The 21,228-nt window shown below is 34.3% G+C and overlaps 1 protein-coding gene across 12 annotated transcripts in view; it reads right to left on the reverse strand.

Moving 5' to 3' along the window:
- Grip (Glutamate receptor interacting protein) overlaps nt 1-21,228 on the reverse strand; it is a 214,519-nt gene that overhangs the window by 75,297 nt on the left and 117,994 nt on the right. For 3 of the 12 annotated variants that reach the window (XM_069818480.1, XM_069818472.1, XM_069818474.1), the window contains exon 2: nt 5,952-6,371. The exons of 6 other annotated variants lie outside the window; for them this stretch is intronic. In XM_069818480.1, the coding sequence (XP_069674581.1) occupies nt 5,952-6,129 (178 nt within the window). In that variant the 5' untranslated portion in view covers nt 6,130-6,371. Of the gene's footprint in view, nt 1-5,951; nt 6,505-21,228 lie in introns of all 12 variants that reach the window. 3 more of the 12 variants (XM_069818477.1, XM_069818475.1, XM_069818473.1) reach the window with 3 other exon arrangements.

The raw sequence follows: 21,228 nt of genomic DNA on the forward strand, positions 1-21,228 counted from the left end.
CGCAGGGCACCCAGTTTCAAGACAAATGCTAACTGCGATCTGTGTCACGCTCAGTTTCACACGTTATGACTTGTTCTCCGAAAAGGTGGCGTCCTAACAATTCCCTCCGCCCAACTCCGCCCTCTTTTTCACTTCGTCGTCTTTTGAGTCGGAACAAAAACACGCTGCACTGACTTTTACGACAACTTGTTAATGTCTTGTAGTGGTGTAGCTACTGGTGCATTGTAACTGTGTTAATGGCCTCTTTTATTAATTAATTGTAAGTAATGGCTGTCATCCTCGCATTGAACGAGATAGCAAGGCTTTTGAATGATGTGTGGCAAAAACATGCGAACTCTAACTTAGAGAAGAAAGCCTTCTCTGTTCAAGATAGTTACTGTAGGCTACAACCTGGAAGAGTTCCGATCCGATCTAAAATATTGATCCTCTGCCAAGAGAAGAAGTGTATATTTTGTTATTTATGTGCAATCATTTTCTGTGCTAATTGGACTTAACACACAATTTCCTAGTTATTACCATTAAATATAAATAGTTCCCTTGTATCAATATCGATATTTAGTGTAACATAGCCTTTTGTAAAAGTTTTAGAAACATTACTGTTTCTTTATTGAATAATAATAAATTATCAATAGTAAACTAACTAGAGATTTTGATTTATCTAAAGAAAATCAAAACTGGAGTAGGATTTAATTGACTATTACACGATTAATTTATGTTAATAAATAATAATAATAATAATAATAATAATAATAATAATAATAATAACAATAATTTATTTAATCTGGCAGAGCTAAGGCCAGTAGGCCTTCTCTTCCGCCCAGCCAGACTAATTATAATTAAATACAATTGATTACATAGTTATTACATTAATATCTAGACCATAAAACAAAATGAAAGTAAATAATGAAAGTTGGATAAGTAATGTTAGTGTGACAATAATAAACATTGGTAAGAAATAGTGATAATAATAATAATAATAATAATAATAATAATAATAATAATAATAATAATAATAATAATAATTTAAATATTTATTCTGTGATATACATAACCAGTAAACATTGAGAAACCTGAAACAACTATTATTGTTAACAAGAATTGTTAGAAAAATATTTCGTTAGTCTATTCTTAAATTGGTTGGATGTCTGACAGTCTCTGACATTACTCGGTAGAGAATTCCAAAGCCGAGGAACAGCCACAGTGAAAGAAGATGAATATGAGGATGTTCGCTTGGAGGGAATGGATAATATTGAGGAGTGTTGTGATCGTGTGTCTAGATTATGATGGGTGGATAAATTTAAAAAACGAGATGCAAGATAGCCAGGAGTGGAGAAATGCAATATGTGAAAGAGAAGGGAAAGACAGTGGATTTTCCTACGATCTTCTAGACGGAGCCAGGACAACATTTCGATGGATGGTGTTACGTGATCTGCCTGGCGAATATTGCAGACGAAACGGACGCACATATTATGAACACGTTGTAGTCTCTGCGTCGAAGTAACGCTTAGGTCAGTAAACAGAATATCATAGTAGCCTAATCGAAGTGGGACATCATGAGTGTTTGCACTAACACCTTTTTCAGGGAAAAGGGTAGAAAATTCTTCGATCGCCTAAACGAGTGGATTAATGAGAATACTTATTTGCAGATTTCTGCAACTTGAAGAATGTTCCAATTTAAACTTTTATCCATATAAATAGGGGAGAGTTGCGTAATTTGTACCGTTGCCTAAATTGTACCACAGTCTTGAAAATTAGTTCCTTGATAAGTGTTGTCATCTACGTCAAACATTGTGAACTACATCTACAAATATGCCATTTTATGAGAGACTAAGCCTGTGGGTTGTGTTGTGCAGACGTGAAGTGAAAAAACTTATTTTAGGTAGTTTCAATCTAGTTTTTGCGCTACATGGCTACAACAATTACTTCCGAAAGGCAAGTGGAAGTCGACAATGTTATATATTATTTAAAACTACATTTATATATTGTAATTGTCATTAAGTTACAGACTTCTGTTAGGGACCGTTAAGCAGCAATAATTTAACAAAGATAACATGGCGAGGTTGCGTATTTTGTACCGGCTTCAGTTTCCTATAATGTACCGGTACAAGTTAGGAACTTTCATTATAAATGTTTGAAATTATAGTGACGTATGAAGAAAAACATACCTAATTTAAATCAGCAATTATAATTTATTAACTTCTAATCATTTCAATATGAATATAATACTGTAATTTTTATTTTTAGGACACATCCAATTCTGAATTTAAAATAGTCATGTCAGACATTCATTACAAATAATAAAAATTACTGTAACATAAAAATAGTATAAACACACTAAATTATGCTTTTAGAATTTAATAGAATAATTTCCACATTTCATGTTCTGATGTTTTTAAGTTTCTTCCTTTGTAACAAATTATAATTGCATTTTACATTAATTCCAGAATGGCAAAAATCTTGCTGTTGCTGCATATATGAATGGCGATCATGGAATAAATGAATGTGCCCGAATGTACAATGTGCCTAAGCCTACAATACTAAAACATGCGAAAAACAAAAACGTAATTGCTAATGGAGATGTGAAATTGTTTGGAAGAACCAAAGTATTTTCGGCAGAAACTGAAAATGAACTTGAAAATCACATTCTAAAGTTTGAATAAATGATGTTTGGATTAACTCCAACAGATGTTAGGAAACTTGCTCTTGATATAGCTCAGAGAAATGGACTGCCACTTAATTTCAATCGTGAAAAGGACCAAGCATTGAAGAAATGGTATCATGCACAGCCTATCTGAAGAGGGATCCCAAATTGTGTAGGCAGACAGAGGCAACGTCCATGGTTCGAGCAAAAGGATTCAATAAGGAACGTGTCTATGAATTCTTCGATCTGCTGGAAAACATTAGTGAAAGATACAAATTGGAATCCACGAGAATTTTCAATGTGGACGAAAGTGGCTTCTCCACAGTGCACAAGAAGACACAGAAAATCGTAGCGAGGAAAGGCAAGAAAGAAGTGGGTGTGATATCGAGCGTAGAAAAAGGAGTGAATACAACAATGTTCCAGTGCATCTGGTCAATATGTTCCTCCCATGATTATGATGTGTCTGTTGGTGCTCCATCGGGCATTATTGTTACAGTTTCAGAAACTGGCTACATCAACTCTGAATTGTTCGTCAAATGGATGCAACATTTCATTTCCTCCGTCCATCCTACCAAAGAAAGACTAGTATTGCTGTTGCTTGATGGACACACCATCCAAGAACTTTGATGCCTTGGTTTATGTGGCATCCAATAGAACCCAATGGTACAATTTAGGAAACCAGTTGTCTAATTTGTACTCATTGCAGACATTTAAAAAACTGAACGTAATGACTTTATGTTAACTTGAAGTAAACTTTTCTTTTTAGAAAAATCCTCCCAACATACCAGGAATTAAGATGTCGCTATTGAAATAATTCAACATTTGTCAGTTAAAATTAAAAAAAAAAATAAAATGTGTAAAATGGTACAAATAAGGCAACTCTCCCCTACCTAGGTTCTTTACTGATTCACTGAACGGAATTTCGGTGCCATATATTTTAATCGGGGACAAAGGATCGTAAGAGAGGTATAAACAGATAACACCATGATTTCTACTTGTACATATCTAAAAATAAACCCATGTGTGAAAGATTGAAGCAACTTCCTTTAAACTATATACAATACTATAAAGTCCAACAGTACAACATTAATCCGAACTAGAGACTTTAGTAGTTGTTCGGTACGCAGAAGATTCATCTGGGAAACTTCTGCACGCAGTGTCTTAGAGAAGCGTGAATGAGGGCTTACACATCGCGAGGAGAGTGCTACAAAAGATTAATTATCAGTCACTTCGCACTACATTTGTTTTAAGTCAGAACAACATTTACATTTCCTGTATGCTCCTCCACTTCACGCGAGACAACCTTTACTGCAGTGCAATTAAAACTCGTCTAGACACTCCCCAATAAATCATACGCGTAAGAATTCCGCAACAGTCTACTGTCTCTCCGAGAAAAATCCCCAATGAAAACTGTATTAAACTATGTGACAGACTACCACCAAACAAAATATTCCAGCTTCATTCAGTTTATTGTTTTCTGACATTTTCCGTTACTAGCTTGTACTTGAATAATCGCATTTAAATTATTTTATTATACATTCCAAGTGGTTAACTTATATTAGGTAGAGATATAGTCCAAGCTCGCACAGCTTATATTTTTGGTACCAACTTCTTAGCTCTGGTTTCACCCCTGTAGATGGGACGCACAATATGTTAATCTCTGTCATAAGATCAGTTTAGATCTTAATAACGAAACAGTATCCATCCTTACATTGATTATATATATAGTGATTAAAAATAACATCTAGCGGTAATGGTTATGGTATGCGACAAGAAGAGAATAGCGTATAGAGATCTGAAACCAGTGACTGTAAAAGTGTCCTTTCAATCTTAATAATTTTGAGTTTCACCAATCCTCATTCCATACAAGAAGAGTCCGCATATCAACAAACATACCTAAAAATCCTTTTGCGCCCAACCCCTGATTGGTACTATGTTCGCTCCGGAAAATATGGCATGTATCGACATATATGGGGCAATGATATGATGTGCTATAACAATTATTTATTTTAAGCTAACAACCTAACAAAGTATCGAATACATGCGGGATTTTTACATGAACCTAGTGACATTATGAAACATCCATATCAAGTAACGAATTGTTGTTAAGAGTTTCTCCTCATGATGTTTATGTGTGAATTACCGCCAACTGGCTCAGTCATTTTAGTCTGAAATATTACTGTACAGTGTACATATGTCGCAGGACGTTCACAGCATGTAATTCAACATAGCACAGCACTGACACCGTATTCTAATATAGCACAAGAAACAAACAGTAACAGAAACTGATTGAGCGATATCAGTTTCCATCTCTTTGTTTTGGTTAGGGTTTTGAATGGTGACGCAGCTATTACCCATTATATGTAACAGATAACTCATCGCTATGTTAAAATCGGCAGCACTTTGAAGAGAACAACCGCCAGGATCGCCACCCGTCCGCCGTAAACGAACACGAAATGGCGGTACAGTCGTTAATGCAATTCGAATGGGAATTATGACGTGACTCCTTATATAACAACTAGATGGTAGCGTAGTAAACCTGACAAAAGTTGTTAACGTCAAAGCCTATAAGGCCGACCTATTTCTATTACAAACCTCCTTGTTATATTATCATCACGCCTCGTCGTCAAAGATCTGTTATAGACCCCGCCTACACATAACATTCTTTCTTGACAGACATAATTAGTTTTCCAATTTCTTCAAATATCATATTTTCTTCTCGTTTTAAAAAACAGTAAGTTTGTTATTAAGACTTCGAAAATGTGTAACAAGTGTACTTCCAGACACGGAACTCGTAATATCGCATTCTAGGCGCCATAAAGAGATTTGCTATTCTGCAGTCAATAGGAAGGGCTTCTGACACGCGTTTGTTTACATGTTCTTGTATGGAATGAAGATTAGCTTGTAGGTATTCCATATTGTATCTTCGCGGAACATACTGTCGCGAATAACACGTAATATGACGTCACATGCTTTAATTGTCATCATGAGATATTTTCACAGCGAAATTAAGAGTAAACTTCAGATAAACCACACAAATTCAACAGCGTACGATGTGAACAATGAGGAACAATATTCCATCTACTCGTATGTCGTTCATATGGAAAAACGCCTGATACTGTAAAAAGTAAGTACAACATTTAGGCGTAAGAAGATATATATCACAGTTTTAGAGTGAATTTCCAGATAATGGTAACCTACTCAAAACATTCTCTTTGACATATTCACATTTATAATTCGTGAGAAAACTGTGATATATTATAGGCCTACTAAAAAAAAGTTGTAACATCATTATCATCATTATACTTACATTTGCTCGATCTTCTGTTGGATGGCAATGGAGTCCTTGGAGGTTTCGAAGTCACAACACTGGTTGCAGCGAGGTCTTGCTGAGAAGATGAGTTGCCAGAGTTGGGGTTGTTCTTGGATCGAGACCTCAAATTCGAGAGTTTCAATGAAGAGAACATGCTTGACACAGACTTCTCCATTGTCTTATTTTATAAACCAAGTAACAACAGTTTTAAGTCGTTGTTTATTCAAAATATTTTCCACACTATTTCGACGTCGCTTCATTTTTGGTTCAATGAACTAAACAAGTATATCACTTGGAGAAAATTATTGTCGTTTGAATTCAATTTGTTGTTTCTTCACAGCTGCATGCATCACTATAGATAGCACTTGTCTCTATTTGTGCTGTATCACTCACTTTATTAAGTGGCTACATTCAACCCTGTATAATGAAGTTAATTTTTCTAGCAACGCTTAGAATAAACTGAGCTGAATTACATTGTGATTTTTTTCTAGGAAAAGGATAGCGCCTTAATACCTATGCCATTGAATATAATAACTGAAATGTTAATGATCTAAATAATAAAGAAATAGAAGAATTACTAGTAAAATAATCAAGTACATACGATAAAAGAACTCATTATCACTTACTCTTTTTAATTCACATAACAATGAAGGTTTGAAGCTACAACTATGACAAATCTATAACTGACCTATCAGTACCGTCTTTCGCTTCAAGACAATAAATATAATGTAGCTGTAAATTCTCCAAATATTATTTCTGAAGAAAATTATTCACAGTTATCGATAAATAAAATAAAACTGATAATTTACTGAAACAATGACACTATAGAATAGACATTTTATAACAAAAATCAAAGCAATAGGACAATGTAATTCAAGGAGTACGATTAATTACCTAGGTCGGAAAGATTAAACGCATATTGAGAGCAACAAAGAAACATTCTTAAACTTTACAAAATAATACCTCAAATTCTCTGCGAAGCAGAAAACTAGATTTAAAAAAGTCAAACGAACTGAAGGAACTACCATGATATTTTTCAAACACGCGACACTTTTAATAATGGACGTTGAAAGGAAAATCTGAGTAGTTTTTTGCACTTGCTGTAATATATATATATATATATATATATATATATATATATATATATATATATATACACACACACACAGGGTGTTTAAAAAATACGGGGCATAATTTCAGGTATGTATTTCCCACATGTAGACAATCAAAATAGTTCATTACAACATGTGTCCGGAAATGCTTCATTTCCGAGTTATGGCCTTCACAACATTGAAATTCACTGGAACGTTTTTCTTTCCGCAGGTCGTTGTCATTACAGAAGATGTTCAAAATGTCCACCTCCTGCTTGAATACAGACCTCACATCGATGTCTTATTGACCTGCGAACACGATCCCAAACTCCAGGAGTATTGCGTATGTCCTCAGAACATGCCACAATTCGATTCCGAAGGGATTCCAAATCAGACACCGGAGACGAATAAACCAATGATTTTAAATGACCCCACAAGTAGAAATCGAGAGGGTTCAGATCAGGAGAGCGTGGAGGCCAAGCAATTGGACCACCTCTACCTATCCATCGATCAGGAAACCTTCGATCCAAGTACCGGCGAGCCGTACGACTGAAGTGTGCAGGAGCGCCATCATGCAAGAAGTGCATGTGTTGACAATTAATCAGTGGAGTGTCTTCTAAAACATGAGGTATGGTGTTTTCCAGGAAGTTTGTGTACGCCTGCCCCGTAAGTCTGTTTGATTTAAATACATGTCGCACAGTCTAACGCCTACACAACACTGAATGTAACCTTCGCCTCGGAATGAACTGTCAGAGTGCCCTCTTAATGTCTCCTTTGACGGTAACGACCTGCGGAAAGAAAAACGTTCCGGTGAATTTCAATGTTGTGAAGGCCATAACTTGGAAATAAAGCATTTCCGGACACATGTTGTAATAAACTATTTTGATTGTCTACATGTGGGAAATACACACCTGAAATTATGCCCCGTATTTTTTTAACATCCTGTATATATATATATATATATATATATATATATATATATATATATATATATATAAAATTTATGGTTTATTTAAAGACGCTCAAAACTGCTGAGGTTATATCAACGACGCCGGTGTGCCGGAATTTTGTTCCACAGGAGTTTTTTTACATGCCAGTAAATCTACTAACATGAGCCTGTCGCATTTAAGCACAAATGCCATCGACCTGGGTCGGAATCGAACCCGCAACCTCGACCACAGAAGGCCAGCACTATACCGACTACGCTACCCAGAACCGAATGGTGTAATATATTATGCTGGATATGACTATATAATTCTAGTAACTCTACTTTTCTTATTTGTTACATGTCGTATAAATTATATTTCGTTTACACAAAACATTGTTTAGCGACAGAGGAAGATTCACCTATGAAAATACTGTACAGTAAGTTTATTTTGCTTGGGATCGCTACTATACGTAATACGGCAGTTACGTAAGCATAAGCCGAGTAGGCAGGTAGAGATAAGGCGGCACGACGCATGTTTCAGCTGTTTTGAGAGACATGTGCAGTGTGATTTTAGTTCTATGTATATGTATAGGCCTACTCTTTGCGACATGATTTTAGGATTTAGCCTACTACCGAAAGAGTTTAATTTTTTGTATCTTTAAAAATCTAATTACCTACTCAGTGGTGTAGAGAATTTCAGGAACGATTTCATGGGGTTGCTCCACCTAATAGGAAAACAGTTCATAAAATAGTTAACAAATTCAGAAAATGCCACATTTTTAGATAAACAGAACCATAGTAAAACAACTTATGCGACTTTGAAAAACCATGGTAATTAATAAGAAATTCCACACAGGTATGACATATAAGATTAAATTGTGTCAATGAAAATTGACTAAACGAACATTTTTGGCATTGCGCATTTCTGAATAATGCTTGGATTGATAAACTGACTTACTTGTTAGCCTTTCATGCTTGCAGAATCGAAACTGCCATGAGTCTTTAGTCAGATTGTATACGTTTCGATCACAGACCTGAAGGGATGTCTAATATTTCCTGTGAAGCAAGAAACTCTGAGTTGAAAGTAAAGTCTACAAGGAGAAGAAGTTGTCACGGTGCCAGATGTGGACTCCATCAACAGAAATGATTAGGCCTACTTCAGACAAACTTCATGACATTCTTGTTACATTCTGAAGAACTCAGGATCCAGCGACTGAATAATTTCATTGATTTAAAAGTATGAATTTCCTACTAGATGATCAACAAGCAATCAGTAAAAGAAATAACGCTCGGGAACATTTGGTCAGAATATTATTAGTGATATTTTCAAGTCACCTTCGGACAAATTAGCTTTTTTTTTTTTTTTTTTTTTTTTTTTTTTTTTTTTTTTTTTTTTTTTTTTTAGTAAATAGTTTTACAATTAAAGACCTACCAGAGAAAGGGGTGTGACATCAAATTAATGAAGTATGAAGCTTATGGAAAAAGTAATTTTGAAGCTTTCATTTATAACAATAATGAATTCGTATCCTCGGTTAATCAAATGGTAAAAAGGTAAAGGTATCCCCGTAACATGCCATGAAGACACTTGGGGGGCATGGAGGTAGAGCCCCATGCTTTCCATGACCTCGGCACTAGAATGAGGTGGTGTGGTCGGCACCACGCTCTGACCGCCTTTTACCCCCGGGAAAGACCCGGTACTCAATTTTATAGGAGGCTGAGTGAACCTCGGGGCCGTTCTGAAAGTTTAGCAACGAGAAAAAATCCCGTCACCACCTGGGATCGAACCCCGGACCTTCCAGTCCGTAGCCAGCCGCTCTACCAACTGAGCTACCCGGCCACCTAATGGTTGTGCAGGTAAATATAGGTCTAACGAAATATGCCACTGAAATTATTTTCCTTTCCCCTGTAACGTGTAATATAGATTTGTTGGTTACACCATTATTCCGGCGAGGTCTTCAATTTTTGGGTCATTAGGTTTGTTAGTCGAAAATTTGTCTGTATATTCGGTATACTAACATTAAAAAATATAAAACTAGTGATGAAATTTCCCCTTTTACAGCTCTTCTTACAACGCTTTACACTTAGCTAAAATAGCACACAAACATTAATTTTGTTTGCATGCTCCATCAAATCCACCACGTTTCATCTTGCAACTCAATTTCGTCTTTTTCTCAGATTCCTTGCCAGCACAAACTCGTGAACCTAGAGCTTAATTAGGGAGACGGGAGACGTACAAGCGAACGCCCAGTAAATCATCTCCAGGTAAATAATAACTTCCGAAAATGAAAATTCGGTTGGTTAAGACTTTCAGATATGATTAAGATTTTTTTTGGACTCCTACCTATTTCGCAACACACATAATTTAATTTCTTAAAGGAGAATCTATAAAAAGAAATTCATTACTCCGAGGATAGACAAAAGCGTTTAGCAGTGTTAAATTTCGTAGTGGGCGAGAAATAACCGACACATTTTATTTGAAGTCTTCCTGTTAAGAGCACCAATCTCTTCCAGCTTTATTTCCATCCAGAGGAAGCCATAATAAACAATATAGCCGGATACGAACGAGACAACATCCTTTCTAACGCAAATCACGATAAATTCTACACCATCGAAGATAGTACGGCTGTACAGTAAAACATGGATGCTTTGTTTTTGGGAGTCTAAAGATGGAATGATGCGTAAGAATGATCGATTTATGTTCAATTACTTACGTGATCTTAATGATGGTGAAAACTATCAACAATTCATTATAAAAATTAATTTCTAACTTTAGCCTAAGGCCTCTTTTTCGACCAAGTTCTAATAAAAGTGAAGACAAACTGAAAATTGCAGTGTATACGTTGAAAAAGATAACGAAAGCTAACATTATTGTAGAATATTGGTGAATAAAACGAAATTCATGACAGTTAAAGGAAAATTCTCAGTGAGAACAAGGTAGATATCGAACATGGAATAACATAACACGTGAAACATTTCAAATATTTAGGATTTTATGTTTCATGCGAAACGGATATAGATTTGGATGGATAATAAAGTTTAGAAATATATACGTGAAAATATTCACAGAAATTTTGGAGGAAAAAAACGAAAGTAAAGATCTTGTTCGCAAGACAAAGGAAAGTAAGCCCAAAACATGGATTTTCATATTATGTTCGATTCATATATCGGTAGAGTACTTTAAGCTTGTTTTGATGTTGGTACTTCCGAATTGCAGGGACGACTAGTTGCAGATATATTTGGCTATTCAAAGGACATAGTAACTCAAAATGGAAACTCTAATGTAAGATCATTATAAAGTAACTAACATAGTTTAACTTAAAATAATTTTTGAACAAATTGATGAAACAATTAAGCTTTTAAAAATGAATAAAAGTTTGTTAGTTAATTGGCTCGTTTATTATACACATTTTCCAAGCCTGAAAAATGGTTTTAAATCTTCAAACAAGAATTGGTTTGGTGCAATGTTATCATTAGGGAACGAATTTCTAGATGCTAAAAAAAAGGAGAGATTTAGGACTTTGTAAAATCAAATTTAGGACTTTCAGGAGTTTATATAAAATTAACAATTAATAATTCTAATTGCAGTAAATATTTTATTTTAGGTGGAATTTATATACAAATACCTGGTGCTGACAATGAGTGCTACTGAACTGGAGACTCAAATCCTATCAGTGAAAGAAATTGATTGGGAATTGGTCAGTTTCATTTCGCTTAACGGGATGCATTAACTCGAAAACATTATTTCCAAGCTTTCGCCTAACGGGGCTCAAATGAAGCTGAAAGTAATTTGTGAACTTTCGCCTAACTTCAATAATCTACCACCCTTTATGCTAGAATGTATTTTTCCAAACTAATTTCGGTAGCAGGAAATTAGGTAAAAGCATCTTCCCTTCTCTCCTAAGACCAATATGGAACGAACTTGCCAGACCAGTGTTTGTCTGTAAGGGAATTTTTAAATATTTTTAAAAGTATTTTTTATATATTTTTTCATTTTTATATTACTGATATTTTCATTTTAAATATATGCAAAATCTAAAAGGCCCTTTTCAGGTACAAATATAGTTTTTATGAATTTGTAGGTATTATGGTTCATTTAGGCATTTTAGGTCCTATAGAATTTTAATGACCTTTGGGGAGGCAGAGACGTAGATGGGAAGATAATATTAAAATGGATTTGAGGGAGGTGGGCTATGATGATAGAGACTGGATTAATCTTGCTCAGGATAGGGACCAATGGCGGGCTTATGTGAGGGGGGCAATGAACCTCCGGGTTTCTTAAAAGTCAGTAAGTATGTAAGTAAATAAGTAAGTAAGTATAGAATTTTAATAGGGGAATCCTGTGTGCATGAAACGTACAGTAGTGGCTAAAAAACCGGACCGACCCTTGTAGCTGATTTCAGAGTTACAGATTCAAATTTTGCTAGTCACAAAACACATCCATCTTGTATAATTAATTGTAAGAATGAAATTTATTGCATTTGTTCGATTCTTACCGTCTTTTGTTTCCTTCAGTGCCTCAAACTTACAAACGAAAATACTTTGAGAGTTTTATTTTCATCTGCCATCAATATTACATTTCTGCCTCTATTCGGCAAAGATAACTGCGTGTTTTACATTAAATAGCATTACATACGTCTGGCTTCACTATCCATATTGAAATTATCACAGTTTGACACAATGCACAGCATCTTTTGTATCAGCTACAAGGGTCGGTCCGGTTTTTTTGCTACTGAAGGCCTACATATCGTCGTTGTTCCTGCAGTACCTCCTATGTGACATATTTATCTTTTTTTTAGATTTTTGCTTTATTAAATAACTTAAATAGTAATACAGTAAATAATAAAATATCCTATCCTATAAGTAATTATATTTCTTTCTTTCGAAAATGTAATAGTTCACAATCTCCTATGTACGGCTGCCACAGAATGAATAAATGTGTTTTTTCTTCCTATGAAAAATTTTATAAAATACATTAAAATTGAAAGAGATATACTACATCTGTATGAGCACTTCCAGATATCTGGAACCACTTCGTCGATGTAAATTGATATCACTGAAGATGGGGAAGCATTCTCCGAAACATATATGATTAAGAAGCTCAACAAACTTATAAACTGCTCGTACAACTGTAGTATATCTTCTTCAATTTTACTGTACTTTATCGATTTTTATGAAAACTGTAACAAAAATTTGACCAAAAATGTGTACGGTATTTTATCATTGCAAGATTTTATATTTTGCACATAGGAGTTATTACAGGAACAACGACGATATATCTAAATAACATGCATCTAGGACTTATGAAAAAATATAGAAATTGTTTCATGAATGTGATAGAAACTTCACTGTCGGATTAAGAAGATTCCGGACAAAAATTAATCTTAAGAGACGGTCCTCGTACCATCTTTCTTATCGTGTATTAATTGAAGCTTCGAATGATCAATTAACAATCGTAATTTTGAAAAAAAAAAAAAAAAAAAAAAAAAAAAAAAAAAAAAAAAACGCACACACACAAAATACTCAGTAAAATGCTACATACTTCCTGCAGCTATATTTTTGTTGTGTATTTGAGTTTCATTACAACTTCAATAAGAAATTTTAGAACTTACACAAGTCCAATGAGTATTAAAATATATTTGAAAATTATGAAAAATTCCCTTTTTGATCTCACCTCTTCAATAAAGGAGTTTGTAAAAAATGGTTCGGTTAGTGATAAAATGAAAATATCAAGAATTAGTGATATTCGGATTGAAAAGATTTTTCGCAAAAGGCAAAACCTGACTAGGGAAAATCCATTACATTACTTTGTTTTAATACAATTTCAATATTGTTTGTCAAATAGTGTGTAAATTAAAATTAAATAAATTGAGATTGTACTGCACACTTAAAAAAATTGCAATTAGTAAAAAGCCAGCGGTGCTAATGTGTTGAGAAAACGCTTGAGATTGTCATACAGCAGCCGTGGCGAAAATGTGACTCGCGAGCACATTGTGGCTCGCAATGATAATTGTGCATTTCTCTTGCTTCCTACCTCCCCCAACCCCCACCCTCTCACTCACTGGAGTCAAACTCCGTTCCATTTGTATTTGTTTCTGACCTGCGAGTGGCGTCGTCGCAATGTCTCTCTCGAAACCATGTACCTCTAGAAAAATGAAAATTTCAAGTAGGATGGGAGAACGCATTTTTTTTGCTGCCAATATGATGTATGATTTTATTATTATTATTATTATTATTATTATTATTATTATTATTATTATTATTAGTATTATCATCATCTTCATCATCTCTGTACGTTGACCATTCTTCAGCAGATGTACCAATAATGTGGTTAGAGCTTCAATTTAAACGCACAGATTTACAATGTGATGTTAAATGAAAGCTAGATGTAAGGACTTGACAAATGTTGAACTTTTCAAATCTTTGCCAAAAAATAAATATCCGAAGCTTCGTTCTTTCGCTTGCTCTGTTGAAGCCATGTTCGCTACAACTTACGTTTGTGAAAAATTATTTTCAACAATGAAAATAGTAAAAACCAAATTTAGATCACGACTGACAGACAAATACCTTCGTGATCAATTACGACTGGCAGTAAGTGACATAATTCCTAATTTTGAAACTCTGTCGCAGAGACATTCTGAAGACAGTTAATAGGTTGTGATAATGTGTCCTATATTTTCTTGTTAATTTCTTTCTTCGTTACACATACTGAACATTAGTTTGTAACCTTATACTGTATAAAATTATATTTAAGTGCTTGACGTAAGTAAAATGAAAATCCGATAAATAATAAGTCAGACAGTTGCTTCACTTCCCCTTCGGGTGTACGCCTCCCTCCTGCACGTTGCAGGTTACACAGTGGTTCGGCGCACTATTACATTTTCGCCACGGCTGCCATACAACATTGTTTGGGAAATTTTACGCAAGCTTCTGAAAATGAGCCTTTATAAACTGAAAATGATGTTTGAATTGATAGAAACTGATTGGGAAGAATTAAGTTACAACATTTTATTACGTACGTATATTAGCTCAGATGGAAATTGAACCGAAATTGTTATCTCGACAGACAGATGAGGCCCACTTCAGTTTCAGTGGTGGAGTAAATACGCACTATTTTCGAATATGAACAACAGACAATCCACGTGCACACACATTTCCATAGCCACTTAGTTAATTTTGGTTGCTCAATTAGCTTGGGAAGTTACATTAATTTAACTATATGTTAGTTACATTACATCAGTTATTCATAGATTTCAAAAAGGCATATGATTCGGTTAAGAGAGAAGTTTTATACAATATTCTTATTTAATTTGGTATTCCCAAGAAACTATTTCCACTAATTAAAATGTGTCTCAGTGAAACTTACAGCTGAGTCCGTATAGGCCAGTTTCTGTCTGATGCTTTTCCAATTCACTGCGGGCTAAAGCAAGGAGATGCACTAACTATCACCTTTACTTTTTAACTTCGCTCTAGAGTATTCCATTAGAAAAGTTCATGATAACAGAGAAGGTTTGGAATTGAACGGGTTACATCAGCTTCTTGTCTATGCGGATGATGTGAATATATTAGGAGAAAATCCACAAACGAGTAGGGAAAACATGGTAATTTTACTTGAAGCAAATAAAGCGATAGGTTTGAAAGTAAATCGCGAAAAGACAAAGTATATGATTATGTCTCGTGCCAAAATATTGTACGAAATGGAAATATAAAAATTGGAGATTTATCCTTCGAAGAGGTAGAAAAATTCAAATATCTTTGAGCAACAGTAACAAATATACATGGCACTCGGGAAGAAATTAAACGCAGAATAAATATGGGAAATGCCTGTTATTATTCGATTGAGAAGCTTTTGTCATCCAATCTGCTGTCAAAAATTCTGAAAGTTAGAATTTATAAAACAGTTATATTACCGGTTGTTCTGTATGGTTGTGAAACTTGGACTCACACTTTGAGAGGAACAGAGATTAAGGGTGTTTGAGAATAAGGTTCTTAGAAAAATATTAGAGGCTAACAGGGATGAAGTTATAGGAGAATGGAAAAAGTTACACAATGCAGAGCTGCACGCATTGTATTCTTCACCTGACATAATTAGGAACATTAAATCCAGACGTTTGAGATGGGCAGGGCATGTAGCACGTATAGGCGAATCCAGAAATGCATATAGGCCTAGTGTTAGTTGGGAGACCGGAGGGAAAAATACCTTTAGGGGGGCTGAGACGTAGATGGGAGGATAATATTAAAATGGATTTGAGGGAGGTGGGATATGATGATAGAGACTGGATTAATCTTGCACAGGATAGGGACCGCTAGCGGGCTTATATGAGAGCGGCAATGAACCTGCGGGTTACTTAAAAGCCATTTATAAGTAAGTAAGTAAGTAAGGAAGTAAATAAGGAAGTTAGTTACTTTATAACAATCCTATGTATTTTTTAACAATCTATTATTTCATAAAATAAGAAATTAAATGGAATTAAAAAATTCTATGAAATGTATTCGTATTGTTATTCTGGAATTTTAACGCCACTTGGTATGAAATCAATAAAAGTTATAACTTAAATATTGTTTACAACTTTCCTTCATTTCGTTACAGAAATGAACAAATCCCGTGTACATTGTATTTTTTTCTGCATTTCATTGATTTATTTTATTCTAAGAAATCGGCTAGAAGCTACTGTAAAATATTGTTAACATCTGGCATGCATTTTATCTGAAAATGACGTTTACGATGTGTAATTTATTGGCAACGAGTGCCAAAGAACAGGGAACAGCGTATCAGATTAATATACTTCCTTCACTAATCCGGTTTAACACACTTATGTTGTCCAGGTCTGATGTGACGAAAGAAGATTTCCAGATTTACGCAGCAACTTGAGAACGCATACAGACGGAACAAAACACAGCATCTGAGTAAAAACTGGTACCTTTAAGTATCTTTTATGTTCTATTATATTTATTGGGATTTTAAGTTCTTTGTTATGGCTCAATCGAGCTGACGCTGGTTCGATTTTCAGCAACAAACTGAAGGTCATCTCTCTCCAACCGGAATTAGATTGTTGTTCCTCTTTTGTATTTATTTAAGAAGTGTCCTGGAGCTAGGGCAGATTACAGATGAATCGCGATATTTGTGAAATAAATTGTCAATTTAAAGTCTTTACAAGAGTGAGGCGAAATTATTCAAACGACCTAATCCTTGAAGTAAGCTTAGATGAAGTGAACGACAGCTGTGATTATTTCATGTCATTCACATTATTCTCCTTAACTCGTTACTTAACGTCTATATTTAAATAGCTTGTTTATCAATTGTCTGATGACAGATTAGCATTTCTCATGTGACATCAATAAGACATCATTTATGAGGCAACTAAGCCAGGAGATAATGGGGTGGCGTGGCCAGTTCTTTCCCCCCCCCTCCATTGCATATATCGCTGACTTGTCACTAATCAGACTTCAGATGTATACAAACAATTGTTCTTTCTCTGACACATACAGTACGAGCATTGTCAAGTAAGATGTACTGCCTGATAATAGGTAGCCTATACATAGCAGCCAGAATCTAAGCGAGAGGTATTTTAAATTTCTGTACCTTAAATTTTTCGTAAAAAATACAAGAGTAACACTAAACATATGTAAATATATTTATGGAAACAAGAAATTATGAATATCTATAGATTTGAACAGTCCACCAAACGGTAAAAAAAAAATTGAGATTTTAGGCCTAAGTAAATGCAAGTTTTTTTCTCGACTTTCGTACATTATGCAATTCACATTAAGAATATAACACCGGACTTCTTTTATCTATGAGGACCAGCAAAATGTGTGTCGAGATCTCCCACACACACCTCATGAACAGGAAGGTGAAACAACACGTGTATAGGGAGCATTTCACAAGAAGAAATTATGAAAGTGTTGGAAAATAGGTCTATAGTGCTATTAAGGATTAAATCAAATGGAATGGATTCAAAGAACTTTTAACTTACAAAAAAGATAAAATTACAGTACTAATACACCGAAACTGTTCAATTAGTATCAGAGTAAAATGAAGTATTCGGACTTCATGTATTAGTGAAAGAGTTACAACTATGGAGTAGAAATGTTTTAACTTTGATACTACAGTACCCATACTGTATATAAAACAGTTCAAATCTACAGGATGGACACAAAGTCCCGTTACCCCTATAAATACCCCAAACGTACACAATATCTATGTAATTACGATCATAAAGCAGACATACTTCCACTTTACACTAACTGTATGTCCTAAATGTCCAAAGGGTCATTATGTCCTATCATTCTTCTCACATAAAACAAAGCGTAGCCAGGTTCGGTGTGATATTCGCCTCAGCATTGCTGCTGTAATGCTCTTGATGAAACCCCACAGCGCATTGTCATAGGTTTTCACAACGTTGGATTGGCCGTGGCTCACCCATCTTATCAGATCCTCTCGAATGGCCACATCGCAGCCCTGACTACAGAACCTGTGACAATGCTCTGTCGGGTTTCATCAAGAGCATTGTTGCACAGGTACAGTACGACACCATTGATGAATAGAACGTCGTGCGACGCGCTTTCCAACAGATTACACCAGCAATGCTGAGGTGAATGTCACATCGAACCTGGTGACGCATTATTTTCTGTGAGGAGATTGATGGGGGTCATACTGACCCTTTGCACACTTAGGACACACAGTTAGTGTAAAGTGGATGTATGTCTGCATTATGACCAGAATTACAAAAATAGTGTGTATATTTGAAGTATTTGTAGGGGTAACAGGGCTTTGTACCTACTCTGTAGAGTAAGCTGATAGTGTTTCTACTCAATAGAATTATAAAATGGATGTCTTAAACGTTCTGCTCTTTCAAATTACTTTTTGTAAAACAGTCACATAAAAACTATTAACACAGACGAAGCAATTATGATCAGTGAAACAATACTCTGCATATACTAATGATATTACATTTCGAAATATGAGTTACTTTCCCGAGGAACGCTCGAATGAGAAAACAATTAAAAACTCCCCTTAAACAGTAATTACAAATCCAATTTATGCTGAATCGAATGCTTTTAAATTACTTACTCACAAAATGTTTTAAAGAGGTTTTAGGTTTCTTAAAATATAGTTAAAAAAGGGAATAATCATCTCAAGAAAACAAAATATATGGAAATGAACAGTAGGGGAAGTGAAAATAATAGTTTCAATAGAATAAGCGGCATTACATGAAAGGTTCAGAGCCATAGTGGGCCGAGTGCCATATATTAAAAACGGAGAAAGCAAGGGTTAAAATTATGTGAATATCATAATTCAATGAAACATATAGCAATTCATATAAAGTATACACATTAAAACTAAATGATATGTCAATCTACATTAAATTATGGCATTCACTTAACTTTAATCCTTGCTTTCTCCGTTTTTAATAAATGGCGCTTGGCCCACTATGGCTCTGAACCCTTCATATATAATATTTAAACAGACATTAGCTCACAGTTCCGTATCTTGCTCCTAAAGAGACAGAGGGAAAGCGAGAGAAAAAAAAAGAATGGACGCAGAACAAATGAAAGGATAAAATTATAACTGAATTTACTTTGAATAAATTTCAAGAAAATGATATCGTTGAGAAATTAAAATTACTTAAATTCCAATTAAATGAACTATAAAGACCGATAAAAGATTAATGAGAAAAGCCGACTAGGCTATTTTAAGCTTAATAAAAGAAAGACCGAAAAGACTACAGTTACACATTCTTAAATTTTGAAATTCAGAATAATAAACCCTAACACTAGAATGTGCTTGTGATTGTAACTATCTAAATGCATGAACAATATTAATAGTACGGACAGAGAAAAAGGACATTAAGCTATAATCTGCAAGGGGTTTTCATGAATTATCACGTTTTAAACATTTAAGAGTCAATGGCCACTCACGGTTGTGATATTGGAGCACATACTACAGAAGAACTGCATCATGCAATCGCTGTGTCTCCCTTCTCTAGTAACATTATGGCAGTCGGATACACTTCAAAGTAAGTTAAAATTAGAAAATATAAGAAGACTAATATGCAACCTATTTTAATTTACAGTAGTGACGTCACAAAATTGTCTGCTACTGTTCTACTCAGGAGATGAACAATACGCAAGATCGAAGAATGTCTCCCAACATTTGACACGCTTCAAAACCCTAAAACCCCGTCAAGCGTAGGCTTGCAAATGCAGCTGTCAGTCTGAGGACTTCAAATTCTGTGTTTATTAGCCAGGACGAAAAGTTGCGACTAAATCAACCTATAGTTAAGGTAGAATAAATATTTTTGAAACTCACATCCTAAATTGTTTCATTTGACGTTAATTATTGTACAATAAAAATAAAGTGAATCGTAGAAGCAATCTATAAATAATCGTTTCGTGAAATTTTGGCAAATGTACTAAAACTTTTTATATTTCATAAGCATAATGCCTAGTTAAATTTACCTATGCATCAGATTCCTTTCAGTTATAAGCCTTTTCTCTGCGATAGTTTTGTAAAAATTTTCTTTTCCTTCCTTTTCCCTTTTTTGTTCTCTTTAGCACCAGATGAATTTATTATCATACTCTTTTTAATGTGAATTTTATTTAATTTTCATATTTATTTTCTTTTTTATTATTATTTTATTACATTATATTTTATTATATTCTTCCTTACGTTTTCCATATTAACTATTTGTACTAAATGAGTTGCTTTTACTATATTCCAATGTATTTTACTTTCTTTTTTTCTATTATGGTATTATTTTCATGTTGTCTAGTGTCGATTTTATTATGCTATTATTATTATTATTATTATTATTATTATTATTATTATTATTATTATTATTATTATTATTATAATATATTGTCTGTAATACTCGTATGTTAGTATTCTGTTCTTTAACTTTTTGTCAAATTTTCACTAGTTGTATACTTTGTGACCTCGTAGAGTGTAAGAGAAGGCCATGTGGACTTAACTCTGCCAGCATAAATAAAGAATTATTATTATTATTATTATTATTATTATTATTATTATTATTATTATTATTATTATTATTATTATTATAATTATAAGGAGAAAATACTACACAAGGCAGAAGGACAGTCTAATAGCTATGATAAAATTTTCTCGCTGTGGCAAAACTGAAAAACATGTATTCTTGTATAGATACATGAATCTATTTCATAGCATATTACTATTTTAGTTTTCATGTAATGAGAAACTGAAAGAATATCATGCAACGTTATTTCTTGTCGTGTG

This window comes from Periplaneta americana, chromosome 2 (genome assembly GCF_040183065.1).
Source record: "Periplaneta americana isolate PAMFEO1 chromosome 2, P.americana_PAMFEO1_priV1, whole genome shotgun sequence".
Classification (NCBI taxonomy): domain Eukaryota; kingdom Metazoa; phylum Arthropoda; class Insecta; order Blattodea; family Blattidae; genus Periplaneta; species Periplaneta americana.